We start from the raw sequence: 13,694 nt of genomic DNA on the forward strand, positions 1-13,694 counted from the left end.
GTGTATGCAGGTAGAAATATGCATGAGCAGTCTGTGCTAGATTTATTTATCCCTGCATATGCATTGTTCTGTATTACACAATTCAGTCATTGGAAAAATGTATGCAGTGTACTTTGTTCTGTAAAATCCTGTAAAGCTGCTAAGCCACGACAAGACTATTGGTGGTACAGAGCTTCGACACTACTCACTGTAGTCTCTCACATTCAGATCAGCACTCAAAAATATTTGTATTCGTTTGCAAGGCATGCATGAAGGTACACATTCTAATGACAAATTAGTTTTAGATAAATATCAGTTTCTGTGTGGAACATGGCTTTCATTTTTTTTTTTTTTTTTATGTGTATTCTTTCTTTGATCCCTGTTGCAAGTGCAGAATACAAAACAAACTGCATCCATTAATTATATCCATCCACTTGTATTTTATTTCCGGCATCATTTACAGCTTTATGCAGGCACAGGGGAAGATGCATTTTATTAGGTTTTTGATATCTCTGAGCGATGTCATTTTGAAATTAAAAACCGACCTAAACAAGTTTCTCCTTCCCGCTTTTCATAGGTGATCTCACCATGTGACAGTGGTATAAGGCATGTCACTAATCAGACATAATCTTTTTACACTCCTAAATATTAGGAAATATTTGTAAAATCTGTATTGGGCATTGCATTACTTAGACCATCATTTTTTTGTTCAGTTTGTATAATTACTTATTTAGACAGATGTTAAAACACCTGGGCAGCTTTGGTTTTCCCAACTTTGTGATTCAGCCGCTTTACACATCTGCACATAAAAAATTAAGTCAAAAAAAAAAAAAAAAAGATAAAAACGGAAAAAACATCAGCAGGGCGCTTCTGATGCTGCGTATATACAGTACAGCAAAGCACTGGTCTAAACAAACTGTTGACAGCTATTTAACCCACACTAATGAATATGGACCTCACTAGATTTTGAACTGTACTTCAGATTCCACTGAGGAACCAAACAACGCCTGTCATTTCGGTCAGAAAAAAAGCCTCAGAGAGAGAGAACGTCAGCCCACATTGTGATGTAATAAATTTCTTCACAACCTTCTGCATGTAATCACAATCGATCCAGTCCTGGTTGATAGAAGAATCAAGACGGCGAGTTAGAAGAAGGTCTCTCTGCACAGTGGACAGGTGGACTTGTTGCTGGAAGTGAACCATTTGTACTGTAGAAAGATGAGAAGAACGACAAGAACATAACGTCAAAAAAAAAAAAAAAAAAAGCTATGTTCACTTTATGTTCAATTTATATGTCGTAAGGCATTTAATGGTATTTGTGAGATGTAAGATGGAAAGTGTATGTGACACAACCAGTAGTGAGCTGTGGATTTATGAATTAAAACCTTCAATTAAGTCCAAGAAAGACGAAAAATGCTTATGAAATATCTTTGTACTGGACAAACTAAAATTTGTTGCAAATGATATTGTTCTCTCTCTCTTTGTTATGATGACTGATCAAAGATCAAAAAAAAAAAAAATATATATATATATATATATATATATATATATATGCATATATATATGCATATATATATACTCCAAGTGTATCAATGCTAATAGTTCCTCTACCATCTCCAGAGAGGCACTGAAGATGTGGACGGCCCACCCCTGGTTGTAACATGATGACATGTACGCCTATAACTCACCAAACACGCCGAGTGGAATTTCTTTTTGCAGGTGCGGCAAGCTTTCTTAGGCAGGGAGTAGTTGGAGCCGTGGATAACAGAGAAGCAGATCATACAATCCTCTATTCCCTCAAAGCGTTTATCCACGTTGTTCTTCCACAGAGCCAGGCCCTCCATTATACTGCCGTTCTACACACACAAACACACAATTACATCTTTTTGGGATTGTTTCATCCTCTTTTGTCTTTTTTTTTTTTTTAAATCCCTTTTTGTTCCCCCACAGCCACCTAGGCTTGTATTCTTCAAGAAAACTACACCAACTTCTTTCATTTATGTGTCTACCTGATGTGTGAGGTAGGTGCTCAGTTGCAGCATCCAGTTCCTCCACTGCTGTACGGCAACACCAACGCGCCTCCCACTCTCTACAGTGATAGTGCCTAGAGGGTAGTTCTGTGGTAGCTGAATCACCAACTCGATGAAGATGTCATCCACAGAATAGGTAGCAATCACCTCCCGCGCTGCTGAGCGGGCCTTCACCTGGAGCAATGAGATAAATAAACAAATACACTGGATGTCTGTGCCACTGGGAGTCTTTCAGTCAAACAATCACACACCTGCTTCACAAGCCAACGCCAGGATCAGAGTTGATGATTTCAAATGAACAGGAACTATTGTTGCTACATCATTATACTGCAAATGTGATGCAGGTACGGCGCCAAAGGATTTGTTCAATTTAAATGATTATCACGCCTATCAACTTCGTGGCAATTTCTTGGATATCAGATATGCTGGTGTCTGGGTAAGTTAAAAAATCTTAAGACGGTCGCTGCAGATGAGATGAAAAATGGGAACAATAAATACATTTAAAAATAAATTTAAAAAAAAAGCCCCACCATCCTCCATTACTGCATAAACAATTTGTCTGCTTTCATTAAATCTGACATTTTAGGTAACCTTAAACTGGTACAAGCTGTAGTTACAGACACACACACACACAGAGGAGCAAGGCAACAGCTGACTTACAGTCATGCTGTCAAACATTTGAGTGCTGGAGTGGACAGAGGAGATCTCCTGAGCCGAGAGAACAGGACTGACGTATTTAATCGTGAACCTCTCCACAGCTGCGCTCACTCTCTTCTCCTGGCTGTTCCACCACAGCCGCACCATGGCAGGCAAGTCCTGCACTGTGCTGTAGTATACACTGCAAGCCAGGTGAGGGAGTTCCCAGTCACATTCTGCAGACAAAGAAACACAGGAGGGGGGAAATCTAAGCTTGTTTACTTTTCACATTCATGTACAGAGAACTGCGTGTTTGTGTTTGTGTGTGTGATGTACTTACTGTCTACAGCCAGTGACAGACTCTCCGTAAAGAAGGTTTTGGTCTCCTTTGTCTCTCCCCCCTGCCCTGGGTAGACGGGGTTCTCAGGCATCAGTTTGAAGAGGTGAAGGAGGAGCTTGTTAAGGGAGCAGCTTCTCTTCAGATACTGGGCATAATGAGCACGCAGCTGGAGGTACATCAGAAGAGCAGTCAATACTGTGACAATACTTTCATATAAACACAACAGATATCAAAGCACATTCTCACCTTGAAACGTATAAATGAGCTTCTGTACACATTCATATACTCAAAGTCTACAGTCGCAACCAGTAAAGAAAAAGCAGCCGTATTGTTCTGAAACAAGACTCACGTGAGAGGGTGAGGATTTAAAAAATGTGAGCAGGAGCTTCCAGGCCAGCAGGTAACCCAGGATGCAGGAGTACTCCACACTGAAAGGCTGGACCACTGCAAACTCTCCTACTTGAACCCCGGCCAGGATATTGTCGCACAGCTCCTCACAGGTCGACAGGATGGCCATAAGAGAAGCTGGAGGAGAACTGAACGCAAAACCCAAAGGTGAGAGAGTATCATTAAAAAATATAATCTATACTAAGAAATAAAGGGGGTCTCCCTCCTTTGACTTACAGACATGGCTCATCTCCATCATCAATAGATTTGCTGTTGTCTCCTTCTCCATCACACTCAGGCAGCTGAGGCATGACCCTGTATTGACAATAAGCACGTTTAATTTCAACACAGTACTAGAGCAGTTTGTAGCAGATCTTTTTTCTGTTACTTAAAGGAAACCCACTTTTGTGTACTGATACACACTCAAAAAAAAAAAAAAACCCTCACTTTTCCAAAAGGTTGTAGACGGTGATCTGCAGAGGTCTGGCCTTAAATAGCAGCAGAGGACAGAACGTGTTGAGGAGCGTCTGGAGGGGCTCTGGCAGGTTTGTCTTCTGGTCTGCTATGAACTGTGGCGGCAGGGAGTTCTGGTTTAGCTGCTGCACAGGCACATATGTCAGAGCCGCGCCGGCTGACTCCAGCACCGCCGACGGGAACGCAGGATCATCCGGTTCAGTGAAGGTATCTACATTTAGACAGCAAACACACAAAAGGACGGTGATCCATGAAATACGGACTGTAACATACTGTACTTAAACATTCTCACTTACTCCATTTGCTTGCATACTACACTGTACAGGTTTGGAACACAGTCAAATACATGTAAACGCTGATCATTTAGCAACTACCTTACTAACATATTAGAGAAGTTTTGGTGCTTCCCTTTTTAAAGTTTCCCAGAGACTGAGTCAAAACCTCCTAAAATAAAATTCACACACACCTGTAATATTGACAGGAAGAGGCAACAGCAGGTTGTAGATTCCCTCTACAAAGAATTCTGTCCATTCAGTTGCCAGTTCTGACGGCAGCTCCTGCAGAACGTCAGGCGAGGACGATCCAAAGAACTGGTTCAGCTTCACTATCAGTGCAGCATTCTCACACACAAACAGCTGCACCCATGGGTTCCATAGGCTGCTCACGTTCTCGCTGGCAGTCTGAGATAGGAAGCAAGCAAAGTCGGACGTAATGAGTGACTGCAAATAGATAGTTGTTGATAATGTTTAACCAAAACAGAAATTATTTGTAGCATATATTTGTAGTAAAAAGTAGCATGGTGAGCTACAAGTAGAAGAAGTTCAAGAAAAAAAAACACCCTGCTCTAATGTCCTGGAACTCAATCTTTGCCAGCTCTTGGAGGCAATACTCTGTGGCTGACCTCTGACCTCAAAGTCACAAACATCAGCAATATGCATTATTTCTGTCTCACCTCCAACCAGGCTAACATAGAGCAGAGCAGGAAGTCCCACTGGCTGCTGCCAAGAACTGTCGGACAACGGGCCACCAGCCAGGACAGGAAACGCATCATTTCCACAGCAAGGTTTAACTGTTCAGCAGTTGCTTTAGAGAGGTCACTGAAAGAGAAGGACGTGACAAATTTAGGTATGTTGGTAGATATAGTAGATCGAGGGATATAACAAAAAAAAAAAAAAGAAAATCAGTGTGTGTGATTAACTTACCTGCTAAAGAGGAACCAGTCCTCCTTTCTGTTCCTCCACTCCATCACCGTGGCCATGATAGCCTGCATAACCTCCTCTTCTATTTCTGTGTTGGCTTCTAGACAGCACAGCAGCACCACCAGACACCCATACACATCTGTGACACACAGCCCAGAATTATTATTGGCATGGTTCAAGTTCAAAAGTGCCCAAGTATATATTTCTGTGTGCATGTGTGTGTGTATTCTCACTGTCATCCTCTTGCCAGTTGATTATTCCAGCAGTAGCCAGAGCGACGAGAGTCTCTCTGTCTTTTATAGTCATAGTGGGACAGAGCACCTGGAGCGTGCTCAGTTTGCTTTGAGTCACTGGGAACAAACTGATCAAACACAGACAGTGTTCAACATACAACACAGTGGTATGAGTGGCTACATAATGGCTCTGAATGTGAAATCCAAAGCCATTCAAAATGAATTAAACATATAAATGACTGACCTGTCTACACTGCCGTAAAGCTTCCTCACGGTTGCGCTGCCAGTGGCTGCCAAGTTGTTGGTGTGGATGTAGTTTTCTAGAGTCAGAGACCATAGACCTCCATCCTCCACTGACCTACAAGGTAACAATGCAATACACGATATGTTCAGTTCATATTGTTTCAAATTACTTCTTTGGAGAAAAACATACATACAAATCAGTGCTGATGACTTCTCTCTTTAGAAGCGGATATATTTATTAAATTTTCTTTAAAAGTTGTTTTTTTGTAATCAGCTATTTTTCATTGATTGCCATTTAATGTATAGTCTACAGTGTTTCCCCTGGTATGGAGTAGTAGCCATTAAGAATTATTCATTCTTAACTGTCTTAACTGTGTTTTTTCATTTGCATCACCCCACTGTTACCAAACACTGAAGTGTTCATTTACTAAAATGTATGGTAAAATAAGTTACTTAACAGATTCCCTCACAGAAATATTAACAATCTCCTATCTTTGTATCAAAGTGGATCTTCCAAATGCTGTTGATTTCACATATGCGTTTCCTTGTGTATTCCTATCAATTGAGTGCGTTTGCTGTAACATTACTGTGCAATACTGCACGTGAAATTGCAGGATTTGACAAATGGTAATCCTGAACACGTGACCAGCATTGCTTGCTTCATTGTTGACATCTACCTGGGGTGTGATGTTATAATCACTGTGCAATCATTATCAGGTAAGCGCAAAGTTTCTTGTTTATATGCTTTACTCACAGGTGTGATCTGACTTGGATATGAATTGTCTGTAGTGCAAAATAATTTAACTTTGGTTTCTGGAGAGATTAGACTATCCTCTTCTCTCTTCCTCTCATCTCATAAACAAAGAGAAATCAGCAGCAGTCATGTTTCAATAACGCCTTTGTAAGGTGCATATAGGGGAAACACTGGTCCTATAACGTAACCATATCCATGTCATTTGAAGGGGCTCCATGGATCCAGGCGACTGGCAGCTCTCTTTATGTAGAAAATCATATCATATGTTGAGTGTGGGTTTGTTTTGGCTTATTCTGCCAAGTGCTCTTCCAATCCACTCTTGATCAAAAATCACCCAGTGAAGCTCACATTGAGTAGAGAGTCTCCAACAGGCGTTTCATTGAAACCTCGCTGTAGAGTCCTTCTGACAGCCCCCAGTCAGTCAGCAGGCTGTGATAGGCAGACACTACGGTGGGGCTGTACTCTACCTCCTTACACCACTGCAGTGCATACAGCAGCTCTGATGCTGTCAAACAAAACACATACATATACAAACATATTAAACAGGATCATAGATTGACATACACATAAATATATGAAAAACACAGTTACAGAAACGTCCTGTGTGTATGTGTGTGTACCTGTGCACTTAAGGTCTGGCAGGTGTGAATGACATTGCGCCTCCTCTTGGTCACGAGGTATGGCTGCAACAGTCCTGGCCACCCTCCCTAACAGGGCACAGGCACACAGGTGGGCTGGCAGCCCGTTTGGCACCTTAAACTTCCAGATGTTCATGGAGGGTTTTTCACAAACTCCTCTGTGACGGCTGGTCAATAACGGTGTTTTGATCCACTGCAGAGGACAGAAAAAAGGGGAACACCACCACATGAATGTCAAGTGTTTTGTGTGAAGGATTTAATGAATGCATAACCAATGCATGGTAGGGCCTGAATTAGTTATTTTCCTTGAGGAAGGATGACAAAATGGCTGACTCACCTGAGGAGGTAAGGCCTGCCTGACTCTTGTCCATTCCGTCTGGCTCGGCGTCAATAGGGTGAAGAACTGGACAAGGAGCGAGGAGTCTTGATCGCAGACAGATATGATTGTCTCCACTAGGCTCTGTACAGCCAGAGCTAGAACCTGTAAACTAAAACATAACACCAAGAGGAGTTGGGACACATTCTTCTGATATGGTTGCACCGATTCCCACACAATGAACTACACCAGAGGATGGTTTTTGTTACCTTTTAATGTCCAGAGAGACGGTGAGTAGTTGGTTTCTCACCCAAACGGCTGCACTGTGCAGGAAACCGCCTTCCTTGACTTCATATTCCGAGTGTTGGACCAATGACTGGACCCCAGCAACACACACTTTCCTTAGCTTATCTAAAAGTGAGTCTTTGAAAGTAATATCAACACAAATTAGTTACTCAGCTTACCTGTCACGTACAGTACATATGTTTTGAGCAATGTGTTAGTATCTACCAGACAGGTGAGTGTGTGTTTGATCTTGGGCGGTGAGTTGGAAGACACTGAGCAAGAGTTCCTCAGCAGAGAGGAGCAGAAGACAGTCTTGTACAGAAGAGAAGAACGTGGAGGCGACATCACAGATGAAGGAGATGAGTGGCTCCATGTTGCCTGCATCTGACAGACTCTTGGTCTCAGACAGAGTGGCGTGGAGCTTCTCTAAGATCTTCTCCATGTACACCTCCCCTATCAGAGGCTCTGTGCAGGTAAAACAGATCAAAACTATTATTATATAGTTTGGTGACAGATATCAAAATCCACAAATGTGCATTTAGAGTCCAGCGGAAAGGTACTTTTCTGAACAAAAATAGTATTTGTTTCTGTTCACCATTGTTGATGTGTTGAGAGAGGACCAGGCTGATGAGCTTCCAGCTGTGGCTGCTTGGAGAGGAGGTCGAACTAGGAGAGCAGCGTTCCACTTTGCACAGCTCCTCAGTCAATCCCAGCAGCCGCTCGCCCAGAACTGAACCTTTCAGCCAATCACTGCAGCTCTTAATAGTCTGAGGATCCGCACATGCCTAACAGGACAGATAGACAGACAGACATTTACAACAGTGCAAATGTGGTGTATAGGCAGGTAATAAACTTTGACTGAAGTCTGTATGAACAGGATGACACATACCTTCTGTACAATTTGCAGGATAATTCCCCACTGTAGATCCATCTAGAGAGCAGAGTGAAGAGGAGGCATTAAAGTTGGCGCTACGACAAAAGAGGCATCATCATGCTGCACATAAGAGATGTAATTTTGTGTTACCGTGGTGATGTGGTTGAGTATGCGGGTGGTCTCCTGCCGGCTGCAGCAGTATAGTGAGCTGAAGACCATCTCCACCAGGTGCTCGGTGTCTCTGCGCCCCTTCTCGGCCAGCCACACCACCACCCGCTCTAGCAGGAACTGCATTGCTGGATTTTTCATATTCAGTTCATCTGTCTGCTCACTGTCCTTTGTTATTCTATCGTCCAATTCCACCAATGTCTAAGATGAGCACAGTTTGTGGAAGAGGTTAGTTGCATCAAATAAGAGCTGTTAGAACTGACTTTTCATTATTTAATTAAAAAGACTTTGCATGTTTTGCTGCGTTAATTAAAAACTGCAAATACTTTACTATTTCTCACAGATTTGGCCATTACAAAGACAAATTCATAGGGTGTAAAAATCGTGTAGATGACACTGAAACAAATATTGGTAATTGTCAAGTATGACTTACACTGAAGACCCTCTGTGTGTGGAAGGACCGCAGGAGGAGGGAGAGGAAAACCAGATGTCTCTCCGAGTTTGTCTCAATCACGTGGACCAGGCACAGTTGTGCCAGCTGACACACTACATCCTCAAAACGCTGGATCTTTAGGGATCCAAATGCTTTCTCATTCGCAAGCTCTGGTGGCGTCTGCACCGGCTTCTCTACATCATCCCCCTCAACTCCAGTTTTTTCATTGTCCTCCGGCTTAGACAAACAGATCTTGACAGATTTCTTCTTCTGGATGTGCTTTCTGTTTACTCTCTCAGGGTAACGCATCACCTGGAGACAAAAGAGAAAGTGAGAATAGATTTATTTAAGGATTGTATTTGTGTGTGTGTGTGTTTCACTTTAAGACATGACTGGCTCTGACAGCCATATTGATTTGCTGTATCCTTACTGTCAACATGGAGATTTCAGTGGGGAGTATGTCTGAAACAGAGATTCTGCTAAACTAAACTCACCTGCAGCAAGGTGGCTACCCCTTCCAATGCCTGGGGGTCTGCTTCCTCCTTGTCAACGTAACGCACAAAGAGAAGACCAAGCTCCTCCCAGAAGTCTGCCAGAAGCCCTTGGAAGACATCCATGCTGTCATTGGTTTCACCTTCGCTTTGTAAACCTGCCCTCTTCTCCCAGGAAATGAGCATTTCGGTGACCAAAAGGAAGAGAGGACCATTCTGAAGGGAGGGATTTCCCAGAGCCTTTTCTAGTAGTGGTAAGAGCTATAAAGAGGCAAAACCATAATGATGTAAGAAATGTAGAGACTTCAATAGATTTGACAGGATGGGAAAAATATGTGTGACGGTGTGATCCCACCTGCTGTGAAATAAACATGGTCCTTATTTTTCTGTGATCCTCCTCTTTTTCTGTGTTGTGCATTATGCAGTACCTCAAGCACTCAACAACAGAAGATACTATAACTGCACTTTCCGATGGACTTATCGCTGCGCGCTCACTAGAAAGGCTAAAACAGACAAACAGATGGTGTAAGGCAGGAATTCTGATATGGTTGAAATCAGTATCACAATATTAACGAAAGTGATGAGTAGACATTTTTGCATGTAAAATCATGTAATGTGGTTTGCTCGTTATTCGTAATCATGAATCGTAAATCTGTTTGCAATTTTCCTGCTACAGCTCAGCACCCTGGCAGATGAACAAGCATACAGCCGTACACAGGACTATGCAATATACTCTGTATGACAAATTTTAAATGTCAGCTGAAGGCAAAATCAATTTTTTTTAAAAATAATAACTTATTCCTTAATGCAATGAAATGCGGACCAATGTAGATCAGGAAAAAATTAATTTTCACAATGCAGTTCCCTGAAAATGTGACACACACACACACACACACACACACACACACACACACACACAAATTACCCTTGTGTGAGGGAAGTGAAGAATGTGGTATAGAAGTCCAAGGTGGGATCAGTGACCTGTTGGGGCAGTTTGCTGAGGAGCAGCATCAGATTAGGGTGGAGAGCTTTAGCCATCCCTTTGCCACCCTCTCTTAGTAGAGCCCAGAGTTTGGGTAGGAAGCCCTTCTTGGCATTCACATGTGTCCAGCAATCCTGGAACAGGAACAAAAATATCAAAGATATAACTTAACTATAAACTGGCTCAACAAAAAATTAAACACATCTACTTTGGTATGTATACATTTGTGACTCTACCAGTGCTGGTTACTATAACTCTTTCTTGCACCACTGTAAGTAAGTCTACTGTGATACTATAGAGGGTAGACAACACTACAAAACACCTGACAATATATAACGGCATGAGTATTATTGTATATGTGAGGTCATCCTTTAAACACAAGCTTACAGGGATCGTAGACACAACATGAAGAACAGCTTCCCACACAGGAGGCAGCACTACAGGATCTGTGTCATCAATGCTGAGGAGAACAGCAGGGCAGAGTCGCGCTGCTTCAGCCTGCGCCAGCGCTGGAGTGAACTCACAGAGAGCGCACACCATCTCGAAAAATGCTCCTCGCACCTGTGGAGCAACATTTAGCAGTAGTTAGAGAAAGATCTTCTTCACAACAGGTTATTGCATGTATATTAGGTGGCATGTGGCAGCACAAACTTTCACATTGTTTTATCATTGTATGTTACAGTCAACTCAACAAGTGTAGGTTTGGGGTAGACTGAGTAACAAAAAATGAACTACAAAGAATGAATTAACCTTATAGAATAAATAAATTCTATATAATCATTTCTTCTCTACATTTAGCCTTCACATGTAAATAAAGCCACAGTAACAATGGCACACAAATAAATAAGCAAACCACACACAAAAAGTCACTAAGGACATTTGGAATTACAGGGGGAACCTGATGGCCTCTTAACAGTGAAGTTATCACATTTTAACCCTCACAATCTTTGCAAACTAGAAACTTTTATTAAAATGAATTATGAATATATGAAGAAAAAGAGTGCTTAATTTTATTTGAGTAAAACTCATTATGAGTATGCCAGATGAACAAATTCATGGTTTAGGTATACGCATTCTATCATCTGTTATAAGCTCTGCAGTCCTGTTTGATAACGGTACCTGTGGTGTCTTGTGCTTGCTGTACTTCCAGAACTTCCCAGAGTTTACAAGATGTGCTAGTCTTTGCTCCAGGGCCTCCCTGTCATTCTGGAGGAGCAGGGACAGCAGTCTCTTCACCCCCAGCAGAGAGCTGGTCAGCATGCGCACATATTTGGATTCTCTCTCCTCCTCTGTTACACTTCTAGAGAACAGGGGAAAGTGACAGTGCCTCAGCAAAGATGCTAATAGAGTATATTTCCATTGCGCATATACAATGAGAGGAATAGACACTGAAGTTATAATGAGCTAAACTGATAACTTACTGTGGATCGCTCAGTGTGTCTGCCGTTTCTTTTAACAAAATCTCTTGAAGTACCTGCAGAATAAAAATAACTATTTAATTGAGTTCAATTTAGCTCATGAGATTAAAGTGCGAATCGCCTTGTCCACACTAAAGCCATCACAACTACTTACATTCAAGATCTCATCCTTACAGAAGCTGAGAGCCTCAGGCTGTTTAGCGGGTGAAAAAGCAGCCTGAAAGGCCTGGCATGCAGCAGAGGCTGCAGGTGTGTAAGTATCACACTGGGACAAAATCCAGTGGCCCATCAAGCTCTTCAGAAAGGGGGCCAAGCTGCGACGTACTTTCAGCACCAGCTGCTCAAAAGCCTGCTGGGTGGCCTCCCTGATACGACGATCGTGATCCTGACAGACATAATGATGAAGACAAAACTGTTGTAATGTACACACAACAAAGATTTTTCCCATCATGTTCTGTAGAAGTGGGATACTTTCCTTTCATTTGATAAGAATGACAGGATAGTTCAAGATCTATGATGGTGTTTGTTTGAGTATAACAGATGCAATATTTCCAGAATGTGGAGAGTAATCAGACACTGATACAAAAAAGTAATTTCTTGAATGCATGGTGCATGTATGGTCAGCTCACCACTGATATCTTGCAGTAAATCCTTGGCCAGTATGGCAGGACCCCTTTAACCTCTTCAGCATCCCGTTCCTGACACATTGACCCAAAGTCCTGCACAGCCTGGGAAGAGTACACATTATGAATACACACGCCTGAACCAAAAAACACAATTGGGATGAATTTAGCAAAAGAAACTGCTTTTCAAGTTACATGAATGCTGTATTTTGTTATTTTAACTGTCAGTTTGTGGAATAGATGTTTAAGTACTTAAAATGCTAATTGTGCATTAGATGTGTTGTATTCTGCATAGATTTTGTGTACATGTTGAACTTTGTGTGCCTTGCAGCAAGTAGAACTTCCCTAAGACCACAATTAAGTTAAAGTTTGATTTTACTTTCAGTCTGGTGACAACATCCCTCTTCGAAAGTTTCCTGAGCACCAGGCGGAAGTCAGGATCTACCAGGTTGTCTATCTCCTCCGCGCCGTGGACAGCGGGGACGTAACTCAGCTCCGAAGTGACCGTTGAATCAAAGCCCACAAACCCCGGGATGACACCACCCTCCCGGGTCAGTACCTCAGCAGCCCGGCCGCTACTCGACGGCTAGCAGCAGGAGAGAAAAGTATGGTTATAGAAAATTCTAACAAAAGTTATACCGTTAGGGAGACGGAAACGTTGTGGTTATAAAACAGCTGGGGCAGCACTGCCACATGCAGCGTGTTAGCTGTTAACGTGAAGTTTACATTAGCTTCTGCTAAGGGTTTGTTGCTAGCAATCCTACTTTACGATTGTATGTTAGCTTACGGATAATAGTACTTACCCGAACATTTCCTTTAGTTCGCTGTTTATTCTTACCCCCCATGGGTACGTCGTACTCTTAAAGGTATCCGTTTCTTACAGTAACTTAGTTGGTATTTGTGTTGGCAGTATTAAGTAACCGTGGATCTCAGAGTGAAAGCCACTGATCATGCAGAACTGACAACTTCCTGTCTACATCTTTCAAAATAAAGCGTCATCCTCACAAATTTGTATTAGAAAAAAAAAAACTATTGCCCTTAGTCAACCTTAGTGTACAATGGTGGTACCATTTGGTGACAAACCAGTTTAATATTTAACACACACACCAGTTCCCAGGGAAAACTGTTCACACTGATGTCTGTGGATTATTTAGAATGAACAAGATAAGACATGTATGACCTTAAATGTAT

General features: G+C 42.1%; 1 protein-coding gene across 2 annotated transcripts; it reads right to left on the reverse strand.

Moving 5' to 3' along the window:
* Window positions 1-399: 399 nt before the first annotated feature.
* Window positions 400-13,467, reverse strand: ltn1 (listerin E3 ubiquitin protein ligase 1). 2 transcript variants are annotated; one of them, XM_087178028.1, is made up of 32 exons: window positions 13,307-13,467; window positions 12,883-13,089; window positions 12,510-12,608; window positions 12,035-12,265; window positions 11,884-11,936; window positions 11,582-11,759; window positions 10,850-11,023; window positions 10,406-10,596; window positions 9,836-9,983; window positions 9,484-9,741; window positions 8,990-9,301; window positions 8,539-8,757; window positions 8,404-8,445; window positions 8,110-8,299; window positions 7,740-7,979; window positions 7,499-7,652; window positions 7,251-7,401; window positions 6,896-7,106; window positions 6,624-6,780; window positions 5,523-5,636; window positions 5,279-5,406; window positions 5,049-5,184; window positions 4,799-4,943; window positions 4,313-4,526; window positions 3,820-4,057; window positions 3,610-3,687; window positions 3,335-3,521; window positions 2,986-3,151; window positions 2,670-2,881; window positions 1,989-2,183; window positions 1,668-1,835; window positions 400-1,187 (listed from the first exon to the last, which is right to left on the reverse strand). In XM_087178028.1, exons 1-32 carry the CDS (start codon window positions 13,346-13,348, stop codon window positions 1,125-1,127), a joined length of 5,301 nt encoding a protein of 1,766 aa, XP_087034154.1. In that variant the 5' UTR covers window positions 13,349-13,467; the 3' UTR covers window positions 400-1,124. The 2 variants fall into 2 exon arrangements, with proteins under 2 accessions (XP_087034154.1, XP_023277284.1); XM_023421516.2 differs by having other exon boundaries at window positions 11,582-11,762.
* Between the last annotated feature and the right edge of the window lie 227 nt (window positions 13,468-13,694).

The sequence above is a fragment of the Seriola lalandi genome, unplaced genomic scaffold (genome assembly GCF_002814215.2).
Source record: "Seriola lalandi dorsalis isolate HSWRI2012SDOR001 ecotype SW California unplaced genomic scaffold, Sedor1 jcf7180002054672, whole genome shotgun sequence".
Classification (NCBI taxonomy): Eukaryota; Metazoa; Chordata; class Actinopteri; order Carangiformes; family Carangidae; genus Seriola; species Seriola lalandi.